A 14,694-nucleotide genomic window follows, 5' to 3' on the forward strand; every position below is an offset into this window, starting at 1 on the left:
AACTCAGGTACTCCTGAATCCAGGGCTGGTGCTCTATCCACAGTGCCATCTAGCTTCCCCTAAGGCTAGCATTTTTGATAAAAGGTCAGTGGCACTCTCAAAAGCCAAAAATGATCATGGCAGCAGCCTAATGGCTTATGTACCCTTGGAAGAGGGGGTGTTCCTGAGGGTGACAATCAACTTTGATTTGTTAACAATAAATGAGAAAATTAACATTACAATGAGGAGCTGGACTTACTCTATTGACTTTGATTATGTCATTTAGTTCTAAATTACTCAGTGTTGGGAAATCTATGTATGTCCTCCACCCAAGCCTGAGGTAGTTGGGTGGAGTAGCAATACCCAAAATGAGGAGAATATTAATCCTATCTTCCATCAGCCCAGTCCTTGAGAGATTGGACAAGAAAATAGAAGAGGAAAAAAAAAAAGCAGGGGTCTCCCCAGTTTTAATGTTTGGCTATTAATATGAGAGAAATAATCATTTCCCTCAAAACTAATGTGGTTTAGGAGACTGGTCACCTCCTTGCATGAGGCAAGGTCAAAGTAGCTTCATCTTGCTTATTGGCAATGGAGTTCTTGCCGTCATTCACACCATCACCCACATTCACAAGGGATAAGAAGCTGCTTGCTCACCATTTCCTCATGCAGTAAAGGTAAGCAAAGCAAAATGATCAGAAAAAAAGAGAGAGACCTTAACTGGAGGTACAAATTAGGGGTGGGGAGGAAGGGACATCAGTTATGAGATCAACATAAAAAACAACATGGAGACAAATTCTCCCAAAAAAGAAGCATGAACACAAGTTTTCAAATGCTACCTTCCATCAAAGAAGAAAAACTTTCCCCGGCCATTCTTTTCTCCATGGACAAAGTGCCCCTCGAATCTGTCTGTGGAGGAGTAGGTGACTGTGCAGAGGCCATGTGGTAACCCATCATCATCCAGATGCCCTTGGAGAAATTGAAAAGCAAAGGAATCCATAAAACCAGGGTTGTTCCAACCATTAATGAATGAGTAATGTGACTAAAGCTTAACAAGGTGCCCTGATCTCAGACATACGATTTTTTTTCAGACATAAGATTATCCAGCCCAAGAAGTATTTAAAAAAAAAATTTGCCTTTTATTTCTTTAACATCATAATGATTATGGGATATAACTATTCTCTCTCCCTCCCTCCCTCCCTTTCCATGAACCCTTCTTTGTAACAAAGGAAAACAGTACAAACTAGCCAAACTTGTCTGCAACTTTCTGTACTACCAAAAGGAGGGCTTCTCAGAAGGTACTTCACTCACCTGGGTCCCCTGAGCAACAAAGATAAGGGGGCACATTCTCCAAAGAGGCTTTTAAAAAGTACAGGTGCTCAGTAAACTTATTATACACGTTAGGGAAACAATTTACTTTAAAGGGGTACAAAGATTAGAATTTTTTGTTATTTCTGTTCTATGAACATAGAAAAGTTCTTCTTTAGTTGGAGACCCTAGGGTTCCACAAGTCATCAATTACCTAACCATTGCACAACCTTTCATCTTTTATCTTAAGGGTAGTAGGTACAATAGTTATTCAGTATGTGGTCAAATATACTATCATTCAATTCATCAACTTATTATCATAATATGCCTTACATTTACATAGTCCTTTAAGGTTTACAAAGCTCATTACATACATGCTCTCATTTGATACAACAACCCTGAGAAGATGTTGCTGGTATTATGATCCCCCAAACTTATGTTATTAGAACATGAAGAACTATATATTGAAATGGTTCTGATATCTCAGCAATGTGGATGTTCCCTCCACCATGCAGATTTTTAAAAAAGAAGTTTTATTAATGTATTTTGTATTTACATTACAAATATTTATAGACTGGGACAGCTAGGCAGTACAGTGGATAGAGGGCTGGGCCTGGAGTTAGAAAGACTCATCTTCCTGAGTTCAAATCTGGCCTCAGATACCTATTACCTGTGTGACCCTGGGCAAGTCACTTAACACTATCTCAGTTTCCTCATCTGTCAAATGAGCTGGAGAAGGAAATGGCAAACTACTCCAATATCTTTGCCAAGAAAACCCCAAATGGGGTCATGAAGAGTCAGACACAACTCAATTCTGCCTTCTCTGGTTTTTTTGTTGTTGTTTGTTTTGTTTTGTTTTGTTTTTTTGCAGGGCAATGAGGGTTAAGTGACTTGCCAGGGTCACACATCTAGTAAGTGTCAAGTGTCTGAAGCTGGATTTGAACTCAGGTCCTCCTGAATCCAGGGTCAGTGCTTTATCCACTGCGCCACCTAGCTGCCCCAGTCAGACACAACTGAAACAACTCAACAATTTATTAATTGCTCCCACTTTGTGAGAGATCTCTTGAAGTAAAGTAAAACAATTAAGTAAAACAAATAATATAGTGACCTACTCTGGAAGTACAGGACATATTTCTTATCTGTAGCACCTCTGGATTTAGAAAACAAATCTATTTTTTCTTCTTCTCATACCTACCCCATTGGGGGTGGGGTGGGAAGAAAAGCAAAAAGTAATTTCTTAGGACAAAAATGCATTGCCAAGCAAAATAAATTCCCTCAATAGCCATGTAAAAAATGTCTCATGTTATACCCTAAATCCATCATCTCTCTGAAATGGGTAGTCTGTTTCATCGTCAATCCTTTGGAATCATTAATGTTCATTATATGGATCAGAGTTGTCACAGCTTTCAAAGTTGTTTCTTTTTACAGGATTGTTGTTATTGTATAAATGGTTCTGCTCATTTCATTTTCGCCAGTTTATAAAAGTCTTCAAAATCATCCATTTGAAAAATATTGATGTCTCAGTATGAATCGTTCTTCTGGGTCTGCTTATTCACTCTGCATCAGTTCATGTACATCCATGTCTTTTTGAGATCATTTATTTTCTCATTTCTTACAGCATAACAGTATTCTGTCATATTCATATGCCATAAAAATTCAGTTATTTCTGAGTTGATATACTGTCCATTAGGTTCCAGTTTGGGTTTGTGTGTGTGTGTGTGTGTGTGTGTGTGTTTTGCCACCACACACAAAAAGCATCTATAAGTATTTGTATCCATAACCCATTCATGATTGCCTCTCCTGTGAGATTCTTGCTGGTGCCCTTTGAGGGCCAGCACAGGTTAACACAATGTGCCATTTCTCTTGACGTGACAAAGATTCCAGCAGAAGATTTCATATAAACAAACTGAAGCTAAGACACCTTGAACTGAACCTATTCTACTTTAACTGTCCCTCTAGCTCTGGCTAATACTGCAATGTGAGTAATATCACTGAGTGTCCCTTCTGGCAGATATTCAGGCTATGAACAGAATTTGTCCATGTCATTCCCCAGCTTAATAAACTCTTAGTAGTTCCATATTACATCTAGAATAAAAAAACAAACCACTCTCTCTGACATTTAAGGCCCTTCACAAATTGGCTCCATTCTGATTATATTCTACTCTATACATTCATCTGTCGCACCAAATGGGTTCCTATCCCCATCACTTTGTCTAGGTTGTCCCCTATGCCTGGAAAGCAATCCCTTCTCATTTCTGTCTCTTAGAATCCCTAGTTTCCTTCAAACTCAGCTTGAGTATCACCTGGGTATAAGAACTTTCCTTATTCTTCCAGTGACTACCACCTTCCCTACCTCCCCCCAGATTACTTTGTATCTTTCTTTTCTTGCCTTGATTAGTGATTTCCTTGTTATACAGAATGCATGGTAAGGAAGCTCTATCATATCAGTTGGTATCTTCTCTGCACCTCACAGTGATACAGTTTCCCGGGGGCATTTATTTGCTCAGGATCACATGGCCAGGATGCATCAGAGTTAAGATCAAACTCTGACCAAGGCCATAGCCCCATTCACAATGCCATGCTGTCTCTGGTATATTTGCATCTATTTTGTAGATACTGATAATTATAGTGAGGTTTTCCTTTAAAGAAAGTTCCTTGAGAACAGGAACTGTTTCATTTTTTTCCCCAAATGCCTGGGACATAGTAGGTTCTTAGTAAATGCTTGTCAATAAAATGACAAGATGAGGAGACAGGGATAGGTTGTCATTTCCATCTTTGGAAGTCATCCATACAGATATCAGTGGCAAAATGGAATAGAGTGCTGGACTTGGAGTTGGGAAGAAAAGTTCAAATCCAATCCCAGGGGCAGCTAGGTGGTGCAGTGGATAAAGCACCAGCCCTGGATCCAGGAGTACCTGAGTTCAAATCCAGCCTCAGACGATTGACACTTACTAGCTGTGTGACCCTGGGCAAGTCACTTAACCCCCACTGCCCCGCAAAAAAAACCCAAACCCCAAACCAAAACCAAATCCAATCCCAGACACTTACTAGGTATGTTACCCTGGGCTGTCACTTTACCTCTATTTGCCTCAACTGTAAAACAGATATAATACCACCTATCTTTGCAGGGTTGCTTAAGGATTAAGTTAGATCATATTTATAAAAAGCATTTAGCACATAGTAGGTGCCACATAAACACTTATCCCCCTACCCCTTGGTGGAGTCTACTTCAGTGCTTTTATTTTGAATAACTGTAGCCCAAACACCTACAAAAATGACAATGTCTGAAACAGCATCAGTCAATAGCAGAGTGAAGTGTTTAGACTACTGGAGGTCTACAAAGATGCTCCTGGAAGTCCATAGACATTGTATAGTATTAATCTCTTGTATTAATTTATTGTTCTTCAGCCACATCCAATTCTTTGTGACCCTGTTTGGGTTTTCTTGGCAAAGATACTGCAGTGGTTTGCCATTTCCTTCTCCAGTTCATTTGATGGATGAGAAAAATAAGGCAGGGTTAAATGACATGCCCAGGGTTACACAGGTAATAAGTGTCTGTGGCCAGATTTGAACTCAGGTAGATTAGTCTTTCTGACTACAGGCCCAGCACTCTATCCACTTCACCAACTAGCTGCTCTGTAGTATTAATTAGTAATAATCAATATCACATATCATTAATGTTTGTACTGTCAGTATGTTATTATTTTACTGATTTCTTTTTGGGTGGGACAATGGGGGTTAAGTGACATGCCCAGGGTCACACAGCTAGTAAGTATTAAGTGTCTGAAGCCGGATTTGAACTCAGGTCCTCCTGAATTCAGGGCTGGATATTTTTTACTGATTTTTAAAAAACAACCCTAGGGGCAGCTACATGGCATAGTGGATAGAGTACTGGTCCTGGATTCAGGAAGACCTGAGTTCAAATCTGCCCTCAGACACTTGACACTTACTAGCTGTGTGACCCTGGGCAAGTCACTTAACCCCAATTGCCTCACCAAGACCAAAACCAAAACCAAAAACAACCCTAAAGCCCCTATTTAATTTGCATAGGAGCTCCCCAATGAGGAACCTTCTCTACTCCAATACAGATCATCCCCTTGTCTAAAACTTAATAGTTTTACAGAGTTTTCTATGGACCCTGAGCTAGGTAGTGAAGTGGATGCATCGGACTTGGAGTCAGGAAGACCTCAGTTCAAATGTTACCCCAGATGTCTATTAACTGTGTAATGCCAATCAATACACTTAAATCTCTTTGTGCCTCAGTTTCCTCATTTGTAAAATACATGTAAAAATAGAACCCACTTCAGAGTTGATGTGAAGCTCAAATGATGTAATACATAAATTGCTTTGTAAACTTTAAAGCACTATATACATGTTAGATATTATTATTATTAATTTCCAATTAATTTCCAAAGGTCACAAAGCCATTGTTTCAGAGATAGAGTATAAATCCACTTCTTCCTTCTCTCTAGTATATTACACAGCTTTCTTCAGTTTTTACTGATAATGAACAAAAACCTTTAGTGTCTTCTCAATATTATTAGTGGAAAGAATGGGCAGGTTGGTTTTTGGGGGGTTTTTTGGATGAAACAAATAGAAATGGGTGGAAAAGGCAGAACAATGCATCTTTTGCCGCACTGAAATCATTATTGGGCTGAAACATCTGTGCACTAGTGAACTTTTGAGCATGATCGCTACCAGAATAGCTAAAATGTAGCCCATAGATATCACATGCCACCCCGGAGAAAAGGTTGAAAAGAGGATACTGCTCACAAGAATGTCTTGACTTTCTAGAATTTTTTTAAAAATACTATTCAAAATACAAAATGGCTTTTTTTTTCTAAAGAGATAAAAACATTGTCCTTTAAGATCTGCTAAGTAGGCATTTTATGATTATTTTTCAAGCCAGGTAACAAACACTGTTACTTTTCTTACTTAAATTCAGACGCAAATAAGCAAACCAGCTCCTAGTGCTACATTGAAAAGTTTGGTCATGCAGAAGAGATGTTGGTGAACGTTGTTATTTTAGTAGCTTCTGAAAGACCTGGTTCTACTCTCCTTACATATGAGTCTTTCCTCCTGGGGCCAAAGAGACACACCAGCCAGCAGAGAATTGGACTGTGCTTGTTCTGCTGTTGCACAACTATATTTGACTGCCCAGGAGAGCTTTCAGGGAATTCTTTAGTCACATGAAAAATCCTCTGGATAAATGGCTTTCCCAGAGTAACAACACCAATTGCCTTCTTGGGGCGCAACGAAAATGAGCCTTCCCTTTCTTCTTGCAGGAACACAAAAGTCACGAGCGAATGTGGAGCCCCCCCCCCCCACACACACTGCTCCTCCCATTTCCTGTAATGCTGTAGAGCATGACATGACCGTTGAAAGGCCTCTGGGAGCTAACAACAGCCCTATGGATTTAGAGCTTCCTACTTCTAATTTGAAGTGTAAAAATAGAAGTCTCAATTTTGATTTTTCCATTACAGCATCTAACTTTTCAGCTTGAAAATGAATCTCTTGTAGAAAACAGCACCCACCATTCAGGTAACAAGATAAGGTTAAAAAAAACAACAACAACAACAGTCACAACGACTGAATGTCAGTGGAAAGATTTTTAGTAAAAGATTGGGGTGAGGGGAGTGATTAGGGAATTCCAATGAAAAAATCTCTTTCCTCAGTCAAAGTATTTCCATCACATTTCTGGAAGAAAAACAAAAAGCATTACCTAGCTAATGAAACACAAGCACTTGAGTAAGGAAGATTGAAAGAGACATATGATGAGCCCTTAAGGGACCAGCTTCATGATTTAAAGTTGAGATTAATGCAAAAGGCACTCCACTAATTTACCAGCACTTGTCCCAGAGTTTCTCTCATGAGACAGATGAGGTGAAGCCTTGCTTTTGCATAGTGTAGCCCCTGTGAAATCAGATCTGGATTCTGGTCCTAGCTCTGTCATTAACTTACTGTGTGACCACAGGAAGTCACTTCAACTCTCTACGCCTCAGTTTCCTTATCTGTAAAACCAGGGGGTTGCACTAGACAATCTCTAGGCCACAGCCATGGCCCACAAAGCCTCTCTGGCCTTGACTACTTACAACAGGATGTTTCTGTTCTAGATACGCTGCCTCTTCCTCCTTCTGGCCAGGAACGCTTCTCTTTTCTAAAATCTTTCCCGTTTCCAGCTTCTATTGAGTTTTCTGAGAGGGAAAGTCAATCAGATTCACTCCCTAGAGACCTTACCCCTCCTCATCAAACCCTCAGCTTGCTTCCAGACCCCTGGGTTGAGCCATGCATGGAATACAGATGGATCTAAGATTCATCAAGAGTTTGGTCTAATACTTTGCCAACTCATAGGATCATAGGAGAAAGAAATGACAGAAGGGACTTTTCAGTCCAAGACCCCAAATAAGGAAACTGAGTCCACAAAGGCTAACTTACTTGGCCATGGTTTATACAAATAAGAAAAGACAGAAGCAAGATTGGAACCCAGGTGCTCTGACCCCAAATCTGATGCTCTTCCCATGGTACTGTGCTTCAGAAGGACTATCATGGGCACCCTCCTTCTGCCACTGTCTAAAAATTTTCATGCCCCTGGCTGTATCCCTTCCCTGAATATCCTGCTTTGGAGCTGTTGTCTTCCTAGAATTGAGTTGGGGGTGGGGGTGAGGGGTGCTACCTTCATTTTCTTTGTCCTTTTAAAATGTGCTTAATTGATGCCTTTTGTCTTTATATCACAGTCATTTTTGGAAGGGAGAAAAAAAAATCCCACCTCCAACTCCCCCAAATTGTACCTTCTCTTGTGACAAAGAAAAACAATTAAGCAAAGTCACCCTTCAACTGGCAATGTATAAAATATTCAGTCTTAGTAGTTTCCCTGCCTCTCTGCCACAAGGATGGGATGAATGCCCTAATTTTCTTTCCTTTGTTGTCCATCCCACTGTATGCTTCTATCCTTGGGTCCCAAGTTAAGAAATATCGTATACTCTTTCTTCTTTTGAGTTACAGTGTGCTCATGGAAGAACTACTATTTAGCCTTGACTAGGTTAGTCTGGTTTCTCTCTGACAGCCCCTTTTAAATGCACTAGAATCATGTTAATCACCCTTTCCCCCCAGTTCTAAGTACTATGAAGCTACTTTCCCAACCCTCAGTAGTCCCCAAAGTAGAGACAGATGGATTTAGCTACCTGAAAGAAGAATGGGGCTCAAATGGCACTCCTCTTATTTGATGTCATTGTTCTAGGGTGTTCTGCATGTTGCTTATTTTTGCATAGCATAATAAGCACCCAGTAGGTGTTTTGAAATACCACCAATATAAAATGGGTACAAACTCGCATCCTCTCAAATTTACCTAAAGTAAGGATTAAGAGTTCTCCTAAGGGGGCAGCTAGGTGGCACAGTGGATAGGGCACTGGCCCTGGATTCAGGAGTACCTGAGTTCAAATCTGGCCTCAGACACTTGACACTTACTAGCTGTGTGACCCTGGGCAAGTCACTTAACCCCCATTGCCCTGCCAAAAACAAATAAACAAACAAAAAAAGAGTTCTCCTAAGGATTGCTACTGTAACGATTGGAATAACGCCACCTGCTGGATACTTACTGTAGAAGAGTTCTGCCCATGAAGGGAAGGTCTTTGAGGGCAAGACCAGGAGTCAGGAAGTGACGCGAGCTAGTGGGAGGAGGAAGGAAGAGACTGGCGCTCAGTCTCGCGCTTTTTTTTCCCTCTGGACTCTGGCGGAGAAGGGAGCTAGAAATGTGCTCTCCCTTTAATAGATAGGAATCTAGGCCTTTTTCTCTCTCTTTACCAAATTCTTATTCTCCTTAATAAATGCTTAAAAGTCTAACTCTTGCTAAAGCTTATAATTTATTGGCGACCACTCATTAGATATTTTAGACAGTTTAGCTAGAATTTTAGCCTTAACACTATTATTCCTTCCATATTGGAGGGGCACTGGTACCCCAAGATCTGGAAAATAAGAGACATACCAGAGAAGAAGTCTGAGTTTTTTCTTTTTCTTTTATGGTTTTTTTTACAATACTTCATTGTAAAATTTAGGTTAAGTATTTAGTCATAGGCTCTGTGTCATCTATTGACCTTCCCATATCATCTGCAGCTTCCACAAAATTCCCAACAAATTTCCATTTAGTTTCTTATGCCAACCCTTGATATAGCAAAACAGTGATGGAGGAAGTTGTGATGTGAAAGGGATAACTGTATATTCAGCTCATAAAGCACCCTGAGTTCCCCTTTAGGGGTTCTGTGCCAATGTCTACAAGGCAGTCAACTACCATCATAGTTCTCCAAATGATAGAAGATCCACAGCTGGCCCAGTAGGGGCAGGATAAAAATATAAAAATGAGTCACTATATTGCTTTTATAAGGCATTTCAACTAAACAGTCAACAAACAAAACTCACTGTATCCTCCTACATTGAGGCCAGACAGTTATTTATAGACATCAGGGAAGGAAAAGATGCAGCATTCATCAAGTCCTCCTCTGAACTATGTCCTAGAGATGACAATCTGAAGCACAATGGCAAAATTAACTTCTATCCCCATTAACTTATAGGTGAGTTGCTCCTGATCCAATGACCAGCCTTGGTTGGTTTCAACTCATCTATACTCTGAGAATCCTTGTCTTCCTTCAAGGTTCACCTTATATGCCAAATTTCTTATAACAGACTTCCCTGGTTCCATAGCATCCCCCATCTTCATCATTTGTTCTTAGCCTCCTCAATTTTTTGGGCACTTGGTCTCATTTCTAAATATGTTGCCATCACCTAGTAGAATGCAAACTTAGGGATGGCAAGGACCTTTGTTACAGGATTAACAAGGTATGGAGAGAATGCCAGACTTAGGGTCACAAAAATCCTGGTTCAGACCTTGCCTGCCCCTCCCCCAGCCTCCCACAGTGCTGAGCAGAGGGCCTGGCACACACTAGAATCATTTGTTGGACTGAATTAAACTTGGTATGAGAGAATGGCCAGAAGCCTGTGTTCCTATGAGAGTGTCACTGAGAAGCAGAAATTCCCTTTGGATCCGTGATCACAGCTGCCATTGTAACTGATTTATCCCACGCTCAGCGATAGGAGATTTGACATATAGTGCTGCATTTTGCTCTCTAGAGCTCAGGTCTTTACAATACAGTTGGTTTTCTATCCCAGAAGACTCTTCATTTTTCTCTGCAACAAGGAAGGGATTTATTGGTGGTGGGAAAAATAGTAGGAGGTGACAGTGATGGCAATAATATTTTTTTAAAAGGATAAAAAAAAGTTACTAATTGGGGGGGAGAGGAAGCACACCCTTCTCTTTTTAAGATCTCTCTGGCAAAGTCACATAGAGTAAATTCATGCCATTGAGTTTAGTTTCTTAATATGTAGCTTGGTTTGCAAATTTAATGTTTCCTAGTTTTATAGGATTTTGGAGTTGAGCAAAGAGCTTAGGGATCACTAGCTCCACTGTACTCACTTTACAGATAAGGAATTTAAAGTTGAGAGAGAAGAAATTATATGTTCAAGGTCACAGAGGACTAGTACTAGGATCTGAACTCAGGTCCTCTGATGGCAAACCCAGATCTTTAATATAGCTCAGCTACTGCTTTGTTCCAGTCATCATTTTTATACGTAATGAAGGAGTCATGTAGTGGACACAATGGTGTATGTGGAGCAGGGAAGAGCTTAGTTCAAATCCCATGTCTGCCACTCAGTTACTGTAGGATCATGGATCTATCAGGTAACCTCTCTGAGCCTTGGGCAATTCTCTAATTTAGTAAATAAATTATAGATGGGTCATGATCCATGTTGGTGAAAGGAATTTTCACACCTATGAAACACAGATCTTGGACATTTCAACTGAAACTGTCTTTGTCTCTGAGTATAAAACACACATCCATGTGCACAATATACACACATATACTTTATTCCACTCAACAAACATTACCTACTTCATGCAGCAAAAGGTAGGTATCTTATTAACAAAGAATAATAAAGTCTTAATCCCCAAGGAATTTATAATCTGATAGGGGATTTAAGACTAGTAACCAGGCAATAATATGTATTAAGAAACACCCATCCTCTTCCTTAAGCTTTTGATTTGGTTTTCTTTGAAATCTAAGCTAATTAATGTTGTCTTTATTATTTTTTGTGAGCTTCTTTAAGTTTATTATTTTTAAATTTAAAATTTTTTTCCTGGACTTAAGAAATAAAACAAGCATTTCCATAACATAGTAGAATAGAAAAAAAGCACATGAAACTGCAAATCTATTATGAATCTATAACAATATTGTTTTAAAAACAACTGAGTTAATACATCTTTTTGACAATTATAAATAGCCAAATTAACTACAAAGGACATCAAATATATTCTTGACTTTAATTTTCCTAACATTATTTGAGATTTGTGTTCATGGGGTCAGAGTTGGAAAGGATATTTGTAATTATCCAGTTCAACTCCTTCATTTTATTTTACTTTAAAAGACATTTTACTCGGGGCAGCTAGGCAGCTCAGTGGATAGAGCGCCAGCCCTGGAGTCAGGAGATCCTGAGTTCAAATCCAACCTCAGACACTTGACACTTACTAGCTGTGTGACCCTGGGCAAGTCACTTGACCCCAATTGCCTCACCCCCCCAAAAAAACCCAGAGCATCTGTAAAATGTCTTTTTTTTTTTTTTGGTGAGGCAATTGGGGTCAAGTGACTTGCCCAGGGTCACACAGCTAGTAAGTGTCAACTGTCTGAGGCTGGATTTGAACTCAGGTCCTCTTGAATCCAGGGCCGGTGCTTTATCCACTGTGTCGCCTAGCTGCCCCACTGATGCTCTTTTTAAAAACATCCTCATTGTCACCTCCCATTGACTCACTGCCTTCCACTCCTGGTTCCCTCCTTTATAAACAAGTAAGTATAGGCAGCCAAAATAAATTAAACCATTGGCCAAGTCTCAAAGTGTATGCCTCATTCTGTAGCAATGGTTGACCACTTTTAGGCCAAGAAGCAAGTTGACTGTCAGTTTTAAAAAGTCACAATTGGTTCATAAGTCTTAATTTAAGTCATAATTCTTCCTTTAAATCACTGTGGTCACATATAAATGCTTCTCTCGTTTCTGCTTATTAGGCTCTACATTAGTTCATAAAAGAGTTCCCAAGTTTTTCTGAGGGAGGAAGGGAATAAGTATTTATATAGTGCCTACTATGTTCTGAGCACTGTGCTAAGTGCTCTTTACAAATTTTACCTCATTTGACTACTGTAATAATCCTTTAACTCATCTCCCTGACTCCATTGCCTTCTCATTCTAATTTATTTTCTATTCTGCTGCCACAATAATTTTTCTCAAGCTCAGCATTTTTCAAAACTCTCCCTCACTTGACCAAAAACTTTCAATGGTTTCCCATAGCTTGCAGAATAAACTGCTTAATTATACCAGCACAATCTTAGCCCACACTAGCAATCCTGTGTTATCTCATACTATTCACTTATCCCTGCCCCAGGTTCCTAGCAAATTGAAAGACTTGGCATTAACATTCCTTTCACTTTTCTTCTTTCAAGTACTTAATCACACTATAATCTCTTCCTTGAATGCCTACTCCCACCCATCCAATTTCCACTCATTCTTCAAGAATAAGGACAAATGCCATTCCCTCCAGGAAGCCTTCCCTGATTTATTTTTCTGGCTATCTGTGATCTCTCATCCTTTCAACTTCTATATTTTTTATACTTAACACTATTAAAACACTTTAAATTTTTAATATTCGTTTTTAAAAATTGAGTTCTGAATTCTCTCCTTTCCTCCTACCCCTCCCCAACCTGTTGAGAAGGCAAGAAATGTAATATCAATTATACATGTGAAATCATGCAAAACATCTCTATATTGGCCATGTTGCAAAAAAACAACAAAAAAAAACAAAACCAAAAACAAACCAAACAAATACCCCCCACACACACACACACACAAGAAAAATAAGGAAAGAGAAAAAATTATGCTTTAATAAAATTCAGACTTGCTTAGTTTTCTCTCTGGAGGTAAATAGCATTTTTCATCATAAATCCTTCAGAATCACTTGCCACATTTTAACTTAGTGTTACTTAGGTAAAGAGCACTGGATTTGGGAGTCAGAGGATAAGTTCAAATTTTATTATTTACTATATGGTCTTGAGCAAGTTACATTGCCCTTAGTTTCAGAATCTGAAAAATGGGTTCGGGGGTTGGGGGAATGGAGGGCTGTTTACTGAGATGACCCTTAAGGTTCTTTTTACCCATAAATCAGTGACAGTCTGCTGTAGTTCAGGCTTCACTCTCCTCATGTACAAAATGAGGGGGTTAGCCAGATTACTTTTAAGGTCCCTCTTGATTTGAATCCTAGGATCTTGTGAACTTTTTTTTACTACCTCGTAAACTTCTTGAGGGCAGGAACAGTTTTCTTGTTTTTACTTGTACTCTCTGAAGATCCCTACATAATACCATGATGCAATAACTTATCTGTTGCATAAATGGACTTTGCATTCCCACGGGCCCTGAATAATTATAGGTTTATCTTCATTGCAGAAAAATGAACCTACAAGTATGGTTCAGTGCGGGGGTGGAGGTGGGGATGCTAGGTTGGGAGGCAGAAATACTGAATTTAAATCCTGGCTTTGACACATTAATTGTGTGATCTCAGAAAAGCGATAACCTCTGGGGGCAAAAAAATTAAACAATAAAATGTTTTGCATGACTGAACATCTATAACCTAAAACAAATTGCTTGCCTTCTCATTGAGAGAGAAGGGAGGGAAGAGGGAAGGAAAGAATTTGGAACTCAGAATTTTAAAAAATGTTAAAAATTGTTTTAATATGTAATGGGGGGGGCGGCTAGGTGGTGCAGTGGATAAAGCACTGGCCCTGGATTCAGGAGGACCTGAGTTCAAATCCGGCCTCAGACACTTTACACTTACTAGCTGTGTGACCCTGGGCAAGTCACTTAACCCCCATTGCCCTGCAAAACAAACAAAAAAACCCAACAAATATGTAATGGGGGTGGGGAATGAAATCTTAAACAAGCAGTAACCTCTGAACCTTTATGTCTCATCTATAAAATGGGAGGGGTACTAGATGACCTCAAAGTTCCAGTCTAGCTTTCACTGCTTGAAACTCAGGCCTTTCCTGGACCCTACCTTAAAACAGCCACTACAGAGGTGTAATAAAAGCTAGAATTTGTATTAAGCTTTACAAAGTGTTTTACATACATTCTCTTATTTAAGTCTCACAACTGACTAGTGAGTTAAGTTCTCTAGGTGTTATTATATTCATTTTAAAGATTAGGAAACTCAGGATCACAAAGCTGACATGTATCAGAGGCAAAAGTGTACTTGGGTTCACATATAGGACTTTGCCCACTCACCTTTGGTATTAAATGTGCTGTCTGCTTTTGTCCCCAAAGAGCCAT

General features: G+C 39.5%; 1 protein-coding gene across 1 annotated transcript in view; it reads right to left on the reverse strand.

The window, feature by feature from the left end:
• The window catches only part of SETD7 (SET domain containing 7, histone lysine methyltransferase), a 73,040-nt gene that overhangs the window by 53,658 nt on the left and 4,688 nt on the right, over positions 1-14,694 (reverse strand). Inside the window, exon 2 of the mRNA XM_043973273.1 lies at positions 816-945. Coding sequence (XP_043829208.1) covers positions 816-945 — 130 coding nt within the window. The remainder of the gene's footprint in view (positions 1-815; positions 946-14,694) is intronic.

This window comes from Dromiciops gliroides, chromosome 6 (genome assembly GCF_019393635.1).
Source record: "Dromiciops gliroides isolate mDroGli1 chromosome 6, mDroGli1.pri, whole genome shotgun sequence".
NCBI lineage: Eukaryota > Metazoa > Chordata > Mammalia > Microbiotheria > Microbiotheriidae > Dromiciops > Dromiciops gliroides.